General features: G+C 45.4%; 1 protein-coding gene across 1 annotated transcript in view; it reads left to right on the forward strand.

Moving 5' to 3' along the window:
* Positions 1-12,730, forward strand: part of LOC119161250 (eEF1A lysine and N-terminal methyltransferase) — a 60,004-nt gene that overhangs the window by 23,083 nt on the left and 24,191 nt on the right. The window contains exons 7-8 of the mRNA XM_075879644.1: positions 8,591-8,777; positions 11,829-12,009. Coding sequence (XP_075735759.1) covers positions 8,591-8,777; positions 11,829-12,009 — 368 coding nt within the window. The remainder of the gene's footprint in view (positions 1-8,590; positions 8,778-11,828; positions 12,010-12,730) is intronic.

Here is a 12,730-nt window from a genome sequence, read left to right on the forward strand (position 1 = left end):
AATAAACACATGCGGCACAAATTCTGTATTGTAAGCTCACAATAATATTTCTGGCATGACGGATTACCACACATAATTCGAATTCACTCTGACGAAGGGAGACGCACAAAGCCAATGGGACTCGACCCAGTTTGAAGCGAGGGCGGCCATGTTAAGCATGTTCTCCGTCAGCTGGTTCCGCGGCTAGGGTGTAGTCCGGCACATGAAGTCACCTGAAGTGCGCGTCTATTGGTGGAGGCTCGTTTGCATCCGCTTTTGAGGGGAAAATGCCGCTGCCTTCTTAAGTTGTACCCGACCATAGTCATGTGTACAAAACATTAGCTCATGGCTAACAATTTGTACCAAATTAAAGATAAAGTACTTCATTGCACATGCTACCAACTAAAGTGGCTTGTATGCTTACTTGTCAGGCCTTGTTCAGCTAAAATACTTCAGCCAATGCTGCAGTAACATAAAAAAACATTCTACACAACTATGGAATATTAACCTAAGCATAATTTAATGTCCAAATGGAGCCTCTGTAAAAAGATGCTGTGGATAAACTCACCACAGCACATGCAACATTACAGAATGAACATTAGGTTAGGGGGACGGGAGAAAGAGAAACCAGTGAGTGCTTTGAAGTAAGGTACGCACCATTGCTTCAGAACGAGCAGTTTTCCTCAGCTAAGAGCTGGTCACGTAAATGGCGGGCCTGGCTGATAGCTGACTGGGCCTGATGCTCCATTTGAGCAGGCATTAGCTGTAATTGGTGGTGCAGGGACAGTGATGTTCCTTCTGGCACAAGAGAGGCAGGTGATGTTGGGGACAGGCCTGATCCGCCATCACTTGCAGCACTCACCTGCCCAATCATTCCCACTGGCATCACAACCCACTCATGGCCCAGGGTGCTGAGATACAGCATTCTACATAGTTTAGTTTCCGTGAAAATATTTTGGAATCAGAAAAAGGGCTACAAAAATCAAAAACATGATTTAAATATATATATATTGTAAGCTTTATTTATGCATCCCATCTTTTCATCTGTACATACTCATCATCACCACTCCAGTTTAGGTTGTGGGGCACATACTGGAGACATTAAAGAAGAGTCTTGAGGGTACTTGACTCCGTCTTACAAGTAATGGAGAGTTCTGCCTGGTTCCTGCGTCCTCTCGCGCTCTCGGACATTCCCAGCGTCTTCTAGAGCGCACCCCTGGAGCTCCGTTCAGGTCGCCGCTTTAACAACCTGGGTTCGGTAATGTCTCAAGCCGACCAGCCCAGTGCGCCAGCTTCGCCACCGCTCCCACCGCCAAGAAACCCTTCTCACCTGGTCACCAGCCCTCAAAAGGATCCTCCGCTGTTCGCAGGGCTTCCGGGTGAGGACGTTGAAAACTGGCTCGAGGAGTATGAGGGCGTGAGTGCCATCAACAACTGGGATGAGCCTGCGAAACTCACCCACGTTGCATTCTACTTTAGCGACGTCGCAAAAATGTGGTTTTTCAACCACGCTACAGATTTTCTGACATGGCCCGCCTTTACACGTCGGCTCCGCCAGATTTTCGCCAACCCGTCAGTGCGCTCGGATATCACCAAGAAGAGGCTTGGTGCACGTGTTCAACACCCCGGCGAGTCTTACACTTCTTACATTGAAGATTTTCTTGCCCTTTGCCGCCACATCAACAACTATATGGTGGAAAACGACCGTGTGCACCACCTGCTAAAAGGCATTGCGACTGTCGCTTTAAATGCACTTGTGGTGCAGAATCCCCAGACTGTAGCCTATGTTGTCGCTACTGTAGCCTATGTTGTCGCTACCATAGCCTATGTTGTCGCTACCTGTTAGCACCTTGAGGAGCTTCAAACCACTCTGGTGCAACCTGATATGTCTGATCTGAGCTCGAGTCATGACACAACATAGCTGCGTGCATTGATCCGCTCTATCATCCCCGAGGAACTTCATACACAGGCTTCACCTCGCCACCTTGATATTCGAACGACGCCACCTGCTACTAGTTCACGCAACGTCGTGAGGGAAGAACTGGCCTTGATCACTTGCACACCAGTTCCGAGCTCACATCCCATGCCCATACCAAGTTATGCTCACGTTGCTGCAACGACACCTGCGCCCTACCAAAGCCTGGCCTCGATGACTGTCACACCTGTTCCGAGCTCATATCTTGTGGCCATGCTAACTTACCGTATTTTCGCGCGTATAACCCGTACCAAAAATCCAAAAATTTCAGTGGCAAAGTGGAGGTGCGAATAATACGCGGGGTTTTTCCTATAGTGCTGCTTCACAGCAATGCGTGTTGTGCTGTGAAGCCCCTTAACAGTGTGGCGAAGGCTACGGAGGCGGTTTCCGCAAATTCGTGTTGCTCCGCTAGTAGCACGACAGCTTGCGGCCGATTTTGGTTTCGCTTGCTTGCATCGCTGAAGCGTTTATAAAAACATTTGGGGAGAGACAATTCGATTGTTCAGTGTAAAATCTCACTGTCGCACCACAAGTATAATTTTTGGACGTTCGCGGCCGCTCAGTGACCCTCCACATGTTCCTACATCACGAACGCCATGTTTACTTTAGGAAAGGGCTTGACGAAATAGTGGTGCTGTCTAAAGAAGTTCCATAATAAATAAAGTAAGTTCCGTAATAAATAAAGCAGTATTGATTTCCACAAGGCAAATGAGATATAGTGGCTGTAGAGATATTATCAGTAAATTAATGTACTACTTTTTGACGCGGTAGCAGGCATGCATTTCGGTTCTGTTGTTTCCAGGGTGCTGTTACAGTGTACTAGAAGGGGTAGTGCTGTCAAGTTGTCGCCGAGTGTGAGCGCTCTTTACCTCGCTGATGCCGCTAGTTCTCCACATCTCGACCCGTTCGCCAAGCCTAAGTCGATCTGTTCTGTCACCATGAGTAGCGTACGGCAGCAAGCCTTCACGGCACAGCAAACGCTTAAAATTATCGCTGTCGCCGAGGAATTCGGAAATCGCGAAGCGGGAAGACTGCACAATGTGGACGAGTCTTGCGTGCGACTGTGGAGAAAGAAGAAAGAGAGCCTACAATCCGCGCACCGCGACCGTAGGTCATTTCGTGGCCCCAAGACCGGTGCCTACCCTGAGCTGGAGGCGAAGCTAGTAAAGTTCATCGAAGATGTGAGAAGCAGGGGTCACGCCATATCGACCGAGATGGCCCAAATGGAAGCGCGGTGGCTTTCGAGGGAGCTAGGCCTACCTCACGAGTTCCGTGCGAGCCGCGGATGGCTGCACCGCTTTATGAAGCGGCAAGGGCTCTCAATCAGACGGCGGACTACAATATGTCAAAGCTTGCCGGCTTCTTATGAGGAGAAGCTGCTCAAGTACCAGAGATATGTAATTGGCCTGCGAAAGCAGCACAACTACATTTTCTCGCAAATCGGCAATGTGGATGAAACTCTTGTTTATTTTGAAATGCCGTTAGACACAACGATTGAGAAGACGGGCAGCAGTTTGGTGAGTGGCTGACCGGCGGGAACACGAAACTGCGCATCACAGTCTTGCTTTGTGCCCTCGCCGACGGCACGCAACTGTGACCGTACATCATCTTGAAAAGGAAAACTCTACCAAAGGTTCATTTGCCCGCCGGTGTGGTGGTGCACGCACACGAGAATGCGTGGATGAACAGTGACTTGTCCGTAGACTGGATCAAGACTGTATGAGAGAAGAGGCCCGGTGCGATGCTCGCAAACAGATCCATGCTCGTTCTTGACTCGTTCCACGGCCACACAACTGAGGAAGTGAAGGACCGCCTTTCACGCAACGGCACCGACTTAGTTGTTATACCCGGTGGAATGACGTCAATGTTGCAGCCTCTAGGTTTGTCGCTTAACAAGCCCTTCAAAGCGCATGTCAAGCGCTATTACGCCGAGTGGATGGCTGAAGGCTGCTACGACTTGACGCTGACAGGACGAGTCCGAAGGCTTGATATTGCCCTATTCTGCAAGTGGATTGTCGAGGCATTTTAGGATGGGGCTTCCTTTCTTCGGCATCAGCTTTCATATCGTGTCGTCAGCGAGTAATTCATATGTCAGCTACTGAGAGTTCATCCGATGTCGATTCATACAGCTTCTGTTTCGTTGCTGCCGCTGATTGCTTCATTTCGCCAGGAGATGAAAGAATTATCACGATCGCTTCGGATACTATAATTAACGGTGACGTGTTCATAGCTCCATCAGTTCGCTCCAAACCTGCGGGGTGACCATTGCACCCGGCCTTGTGCGGTTTAACGACGGTAAAGCATTGGTCACCGCCTTGAACTCAACTTTTTCGCCAGTGATGCTGCCCCAGGGCACTGCTGTGAGCTGCTTCGCTGACAGCGAGCCTTTTTCACTGGTTTCCCTTCATGCAGAATCACCGCATTTGTCTGCTAAAACTGATATCAACGCTACCACTGTTGCTTTAAACGCTGCCATAAGTCCTCACCTCACTGCCGAGCAAAAGAGAGACCTCTTAGACCTCTAAAAGCACATCCTTTCGTTTGACGTACATTCCAAAGTTGCAGTGCACAGCATCGAAACCAAAGGCAGCTCCATTGTATCCCGCCGCCCATACCGTCTGTCTTCGGCAGAATGGCAAATCATTGAGGAAAACGTCACCGACATGCTCAAACGGGATATTATTCGACCTTCATCCAGCTCTTTGTCGTCTCCTGTGGTGTTGGTCCAGAAAAAGGATGGCTCTGTCCGCTTTTGTGTTGATTACAGAGCGCTCAATAAGATCACGAAAAAAGATGTATATTCGTTGCCACGCATAGATCATGCCCTGAACTCCTTGAAGTGAAGGCTGTTCCTGGGCATAGATGATGCCCAGGAACGGCCTTCACTTGGACTGACGAGTGTGTGTGTGCTTTCCAAGCCCTTTAGCGTGCTTCATCAGACCCCGAAGCATCAGACCCCGTTCTTCGTCGCTTCGATGAGAGTGCACGCACTTTCCTGCACACAGATGCCAGCGGCCACGGCATCGGTGCTGTCCTCCTCCAACGCGACAACACTTCTTGTGAGCGAGTAGTTGTGTATGCCAGCCACGCACGAACACCTGAGGAGCAGAACTACTCGATAACAGAGCAGGAATGTCTCGCTGTCGTTTGGGCCATCCAGAAATTTTTACCTTATCTGTATGGATGTCACTTCACTGTGTTTACCGACCACCATGCCCTATGCTGGTTGCTTTGCTGAAGAATTTGTCTGGGCGCCTCGGTCGCTGGTACTTCGTTTGCAAGAGTACACTTTTGACGTTGTGTACATGTCTGGCAAACAGCATCAGGATGCCGATGTTTTCTCTCACTACCCTCTGCCACTTTCATCTCCCACACATCCTCAATGCCCCTCAGGTGATCAAGCGGCTTCCTCTTCACTCACGTTATCACCCCTGGCAGTTGCTGGGTCACCATCTTTAAACAGCAGCGCTCAGTTTGCCACGTGCCAACGTGACGACCCCTACTGTAACCGCATCATCGGATACTTGCACGGCTCGCCTTCTCCACCTAATGCCAGGCTACGTCGTCAGCTATGGCAGTTCAAGCTAGAGAACAATGTCTCGGAGTGCTATACTTACAATCTGGATGGGAACATACTCGAGACAATAAACAAGAGCCTTGAGGGTACTGGACGCCGTCTTACAATTTATTTTTTTTGTTGATTTCAATATCGTAAAGCCACATTCACCTTAAGAAATAAATCCATTTTTCAACTTGGTTTGTGGCTTGTGATTGTTCTTGTGTCGTAATGATATGTTTTCGGATTCTCTGCATTTTTTTTTGCAATTTTGTTTGAAATTATTAGAAAAATATATAAAAAATATTTATTTGAATTTGCAATCAAGCGTTATTATTTGAATCTACCTCAAACTGAAAATTTTGCTATTCGCAAAGGTCCATCTACTGGTGTTGCCCGAGGTCTTGTAGGAAGCATGCACAATACTCTAGTGTACCCGCTACAGGCATGATACTTTTTTACCCGTCACACGAAAATGTAATTGTGATCTAATGACAATTCATACATCGAATGACATTAGGTGCCGTGTGCTGCTACACACCAAGATATGTCATTTTCTGGTGATGGCAATCGCGATGCACTGAAAGCAGGAATGAACAAAAAAGTAGCAGCGTGTGTAAAAACGTGTATTATAGTATTTACACTCAAACCTCGTATAACAAAGTCACATATGCATGGAATAAACTTTGTTATATCCAAAATTTTATTATATGTAATCAAAGCATTCATAACACTGCATGTATTCATTACAAGACTGTTCTTCATTACTTTCATTATAACCAATAATTCGTTGTATATGTGTTTGTTATATCGAGGTTTGATTTATATTGTGTTGTAAAAATTGTTTTCACCAGAACAGCGTCGATTATGGAATGTTAATATGCGGTTTTCTAAATATCCAAATAAAGCTAATACATTCAATGTCGAGGCAAAATGGGAACCAATGTTTTGGTGAACGTGTAATATGGCCGACATGGTGGAGTGTGATACTGCAACTTTTTTTGGCGACTGGGTCAGAAGCATTGTCACAGCATATTTTTCCTTTGTTATAAGGTGCATTGATGCTATAAGGCAGAGGGATATGCAGGCTACACACTGACAATTCCGACAGCTACAGCAAGCTGAGAGCACATAGCCAACATGGTCAGCAGCAGTGCACCGTTCTTACAGTGTTACTGGGAATTGGGGTATTGAAGCATTTTGAGTCAAGTTGTTCAAAAAAAAAAAAAAAAAATCCCATAATGCTTGAAAGTGGGAACAGGCAGGGGTGGAAGTACTGCGCCATTTGCGCCATTCTTCGACAATCTGACCCGCTGTGCCAAGCTGCTCCTGAACGGCAATTTGTGTGTGCAGTGCCAAATTTAGCTGAGTTTTATCATCAAGCGAGCAACGTGCATGAACTACACAAAAGGTGCAACCGCTTCTATATCAAATTAGTTCTCTGACATCGTATTTCAGTTCATGCTTGAATCTTGTTAAAGTGGTGTTTCTGTGCATACCTCATTATGCGACTCAATATATGTTTGGCTAACAGCAAAGCTGTTAGCCAAACCTTATAAACTGAAAACAATAAAAATCGGTTTCACCGATGAAGTGATGACTGCAATAGCAAAAATTTGTAATGGTAATGCCTCACGCGCTTTCTATTTTTACTACCGCACCATTACGCGTGTAACGCTGCCTTGCACAGTCCGCTCCCGAATGACTGGGAGCAATCTAGGTAATCTTAGAATCTTCCGATGAGATTATGCGCACAACGCGTACATTAGAGTTCGTTCTGAACTTACGCAGCCGCTAGTGATAACGCGGGAATCTTTGATGGCGCATGTATAAATGCCGACGCATTTTGCTGCTTGGCAGATTATCGACGGCCGACGCTCTAATTTGCAGCTATCAGTCTGCGGATTGTATTGTTCGTATAGTGACGTTTTGTTTTCCGGCAAAGGTTCGCCCAAATAAGGTTCACTCGTGAAAACAGCGGCTGCTGCTTTCGTCAATCTCATGACCTCGTGACAATATGAAGGTTGGAAGCTAATGCTTTTGAATTTGACGTCGCGACACTGTGCAAAACACTGGTGTAAGAAAGGATGTACGGATGCTCCAGGGAGAAATGCTCTTATCCTACAATTTCTTTCCGTTGAGAGCGCACCATGTAGAACGGTTTACGAGCTGCGCGCTGATGCTTGCCGATACCGCGCGCACCAGCTTATCACAACCACGCCCTTAGAATCAAAGTTCACCGCTGCTGCTCGAGCGACCTGTCACCCCCCTTTCCTCCGCGTATTTTTTCATGCTTGTTCAAGACTGGTGGTGTGTTTCCTCTTTGCTTGAGCATTCGACAGCATGTCTAACATGCGGTGGGATAGTAGTATAGCGTGCGCCCTCCAAGCGACGGAAATCGGCCGCCTCGTTTATTCTCTGCTTGTGCGGCGCTCACCACCCCAGCTTGCACAATTTTGCGCGTGGGTAGAACGTATATGTGGGGAATGTTACCAACTTGTAGTTTACGCGAAACATGGCGGCAACGGTGAAAACCCGTCAAGTGCCCATGTAGTTCCTATCCTATTTAAAAAAAAATCACTGCATTGCCTAGCAGTTGCACGGCAAGCCCATCTAAATTTCTTCGCAGTTCTCATGAATGTTACCAACTTGTAGTTTACGCGAAACATGGCGGCAACGGTGAAAACCCATCAAGTGCCCATGTAGTTCCTATCCTAATTTAAAGAAATCACTTCATTGCCTAGCAGTGGCACGGCGTGGCCATCTAAATTTCTTCGTGGTTCTCATATCGGCTGTGGCACTTTAATGACCGGAACATAAGTTTTTTACATTTATTTTTATAGAGCCCTATCAGTTTAGTATGAAGATAGCTTTTATTATATTACTTCATCTCTAGTTTTGAAATGCTGTTTATGTCATTTTCTGTTGATGACACTAGACTAGACTTCCGTGTGTGGCAGCCGGCTAATCTATTTAAACTTGAATTTCATTGGGTGCAAAGGACATTAGACCGTCTCGTGTGACAAGGGTATTACAGACATGTGCAGACCTGGTTTAGAGGCATGATCACTGGTTTGCAGGGAATCAGAGTGGATGTTCAGCACTCCAGAGGGCCGGGAGCAGCTGACTGAAGAATGCCAAGCTGAACGTGTGATTGTAGTTCATTTATGTCGGGAACAAAATTACCTGTGCCTGGATCAAGTCAAGAAGGAGCTATCCTCTAAGGTCATGGAGCTTGCCCCGGCTTCATACGTACCAGGGCAGATGGTATACATTTTTTTCTTTTTTAGAAACGGTAGATGCTTCAGCCTGTTTGTATAAGTTGCTTCCAGAACTTAGGAGCCATAGCAAGATAACTTTCAATTCGTGAGTCTGTGTGGGTGCCTTATAAAAGAAATCCACGACTTCATGAAGAATGAATTTTTTTTTATCAAGCCTTCTTAAAAAGTGCAAAAGCATTGTTTTGTGACTGGTGAACAATCTGGTTTTCCTGCTTGTGAATAATATATGCACTTCGCACGTCGAATAACATATTTGACGCGCCTAAACCGACACTCTGAATATTGGCATGTGCCGAGACCACGTTCAAATTAGTTTTCAGACATTGTGCTATTGCTTGCCGAATACACTAAATAAATTAGGAATTAATTGTGAAAATGTTTGTTTGCTTTCTACCATTTCTATTTTAAATATGCTTTATTAATTTGTGTGTAGTATTATTTTTTGTTTGTATACTTCTTTCTTTCGATGTTTAGCATGTGTGTTTCTGGTTTGTATAAGTTTGTATAACTTTTTGTTCCCGTGCAAAGCATATGCATTGCTGGTTTAAACTGTCCTGTGTTTACTTTGCTTCTGCCATATTGTTTCTACAGTTACCATGGGGATGTGGGGCATTGTCAAGCTGTTTTATAAGCTTTTTTCTTCTGTCCCAGCCACTTACTGTACAACTGTACGTGGTAAAATAAACTAAACTCTAAACTCTAAAACTTGCATTCAAGCAGCTTGATGCTTACATAGTATAGATCTGTCATATGCATGTGTTACTTAAAAATGAAATGTCCATGTCATACACACCACTTGCTTCTTCTACAGCGTGCCTTCAATAGATGTTTTGTTCAAGTCCAGTACCTATGCTGTGTCAGCTCTGCTGCTAAACTTTTGCTGTTTGACTGCATGATCATCCAAGCATGGTTTTTTGACAGTTCTGATGTTTAGCAAAGTTCGCTTAGTTTTCTGAAGAAAAATCTTCTAAAGAGAGAAATGAACTTGTGGAGATAGGTTTGCTAAAGGCTTACCTCTTACCTTACGAAGCGACCGAGAAGGGATGCGAGAATCTCCACTGCCGTTGCGCATAGATATGCTATACAGTTGAGTTCTTCAATTTTTGGACACGGCGCAGAGACTGCACTCGAGGTAGGTCGTCAACAAACACGAGTTTATTTATCTAAGATACAGCACAGTGCGACAATCTCGGGCTTGAGGCCGGCAGGGAACTCGGCAAGACCAACCGAGTGTACCCTTTCCGGCAGGCGCTAGGGCTATCACACAGAAGGCAGCAGCCAAGCCCACGTACAAGAAGCCGCTTGCTAGATTAGCTCGTCTATCTCGTGCAAACCTGTGTGCATCTGCCCCGCTGAACGCAAGCTACAGGGGGAGGGGCTGTCATGGGCGGCCAATGAGGATCGGCTGAGCACCATGATGTGTGCTAGCTTGATGTAAGGGGGAGGCACTTCGTCCGGGCATTTTTGGACACGCTTCGCTGCATAGGGAAAAACCAACACATGGCTTGTGCCAGACGAAAAGACCTGGCAGCAAAACTACTGTGCTCATGCTCTTGGCGCACGTAGAAGCTGGGGAGCGAGGCGCTCCACATTCCCATAAATTTTGCCACAACAAAGCGCCAGCTTTGCCTTCATTACAAATCATGACAGGTTCGGCAGTTGATGCCTCGCCTCAGTGGTCTAGTGGCTAAGGTACTCGGCTGCTGACCCGCACGTCGCAGGTTCGAATCCCGGCTGCGGCGGCTGCTTTTCCGATGGAGGCGGAAATGTTGTAGGCCCGTGTGCTCCGACTTGGGTGCACGTTAAAGAACCCCATGTGGTCGAAATTTCCGAAGCCCTCCACTACGGCGTCTCAATAATATGGTGGTTTTGGGTCGTTAAACCCCACATATCAATCAGTCAGGTTCGGCAGTTGAATACTCAATAATCATTGCATGTGCACACTTGAGATGTTTTTAATTTTGTTCACAGTAGAATCTCTTTAAACAGAAAATGAAGGGAAGGTGTAAATCTGTGAGCTGCCGTATTGACAGAAGAGCGAATCCCAACATGAAAACACATCAACTGCTTATTCAACTATAGCAGCAGCATTGGGTGAGCATTCCGACGCTATGCTCGTCGGAGGTTGCGGAGCAAGGATGATCTCGCTAGCTTGAAGCCTGGATTTGTAACATCCACCAGTGACGTATACCTCGGGTAATGCTGAGGTCGCGCTGTGGCTTATCCAAAGAAGTGCATTTTACAGCCATGTCATGCCGAGCTAAGTGATAGCGAGGAGGAGTAGGCTGCGTGGAATTCTGTGCAGATTGTGTAGCCACAAATGTATCATTTAGCAGTACTCTATTTTTGAGCCAAAGGTTTGAAATTTGGCTAATCATAAATTTTTTGTTAATATGCGTCCTCCTCCATCATGAGCTATTGGAGCCAGAAGAGCCTTGTTTGCTCTCATTATATGCACTCAAACCTCATTATAACAAAGTTGCATCTTACACAAGTTTGTTGTATCCAAAAATTTGTTATAAAGGTTTATTTCTAACATGACTGTTTCTTAATGACGTCGTTATAATCAATATTTGGTTATATCTGGGTTCGTTATGTCGAGGTTTGAGTGTATATCCTTTCTCTTACTGCACCCTGAAGTACGTATTCTTAGACTGTGCTCGTTATACACAAAGTGCCTGCCATATAGATGCTGAGAAGCAGAAAAATTGGACTTCGAAAATCAGATTAAAATGTCCTTTTTTTTTCTCATTAGGATAGATCTTAAAGCCAGTGATCTGGCAAAGCCTGTGATCTGGCCAATGAAAATATGCATAAAGTTGTTGCAATTTTTGTAATCTTTCAAGTCAGATGTTCTAAAGTAGGGGAGCACAAATATGTTTGAGGAGTTTCACAAAAATTATGAAGAGTTAAATACATTGTGACATTGAAGGTCATGAAATTGAGGCTTGATTGCATTTGGGGGGGGGGGGGGAGCAATTTGTTGTACATTGGTTATTCAGCGTGCAATGATTTATCTTTTTGTTTGTTTTTGAAGGTTCCATTCATGACAACAGGTGAAGATGTGGGCAACCGTCAGATTCGGCACCGAGGATGTAGTGTAATAAGTGGTCACTATGTTGTTGAAGATGTTACTTTGCCAAAAGGCATAGTTGTGAGGCGCCTGATATTTCTTGATAAGCCGCATGTCATTCAGACAGAAGCCAGGATTAAATCGGGTAAGTGTACACAGCTTTGTAATGTTTTACTTCAAAATATTTAGCTAAAACAATACACAGATATGTCAGCGGCGGTTAAAAATCTTCAAAATGTAAGAAATTAACCTAGGGAAGGTTGAGTACATTTGTTTATTTTCAAAAAATTTGATGGTTTTTTCATTTATTTTACAAATTACCTCCATTGCCATTGAGGCATTATATAAGGTTGGGGCATAAGAACATAGCTTGTAGAAAAGAAAGTGTTTTACATATATAAGACACTTATAAAAAGATCACTGTAACATTATGAAAATAAAACATGTAGTTCATCAAATAATGATCAGGCACTTAGTACTTACCTTTGTTTGTTCAAGAGTTATTTCACAACATAGAAAAAAATAAATGATTATTTTTATCTTTATGAAGTCATCTATTAAACTATTTCAGTCTTGTATTGTAGGTGAGTGAGTGAAACAACTTTATTCGGTCCACAATAGACGCGAGTAAACTCAGCGTCACCTGGCTAGGCCCACTCGGGGACCATCAGGTTAAACCTGACGGCCCTCGCGCGGGCCCTCTGGACGGCCAGGATTTGAGAGGTCTGGTCCTGGGCCTTAATGAGTCGCTTCATTTCCTCTTGGGTGAAAGGGGGACCGGCAGAGGCGCAGCCTCACAGTACATGCTCGAAGTCCGCATAACCACCACACAGGAGGCAGTCCGGGCTTGGAAACCGTTCAGGGTA

This window comes from Rhipicephalus microplus, chromosome X (genome assembly GCF_043290135.1).
Source record: "Rhipicephalus microplus isolate Deutch F79 chromosome X, USDA_Rmic, whole genome shotgun sequence".
Classification (NCBI taxonomy): Eukaryota; Metazoa; Arthropoda; class Arachnida; order Ixodida; family Ixodidae; genus Rhipicephalus; species Rhipicephalus microplus.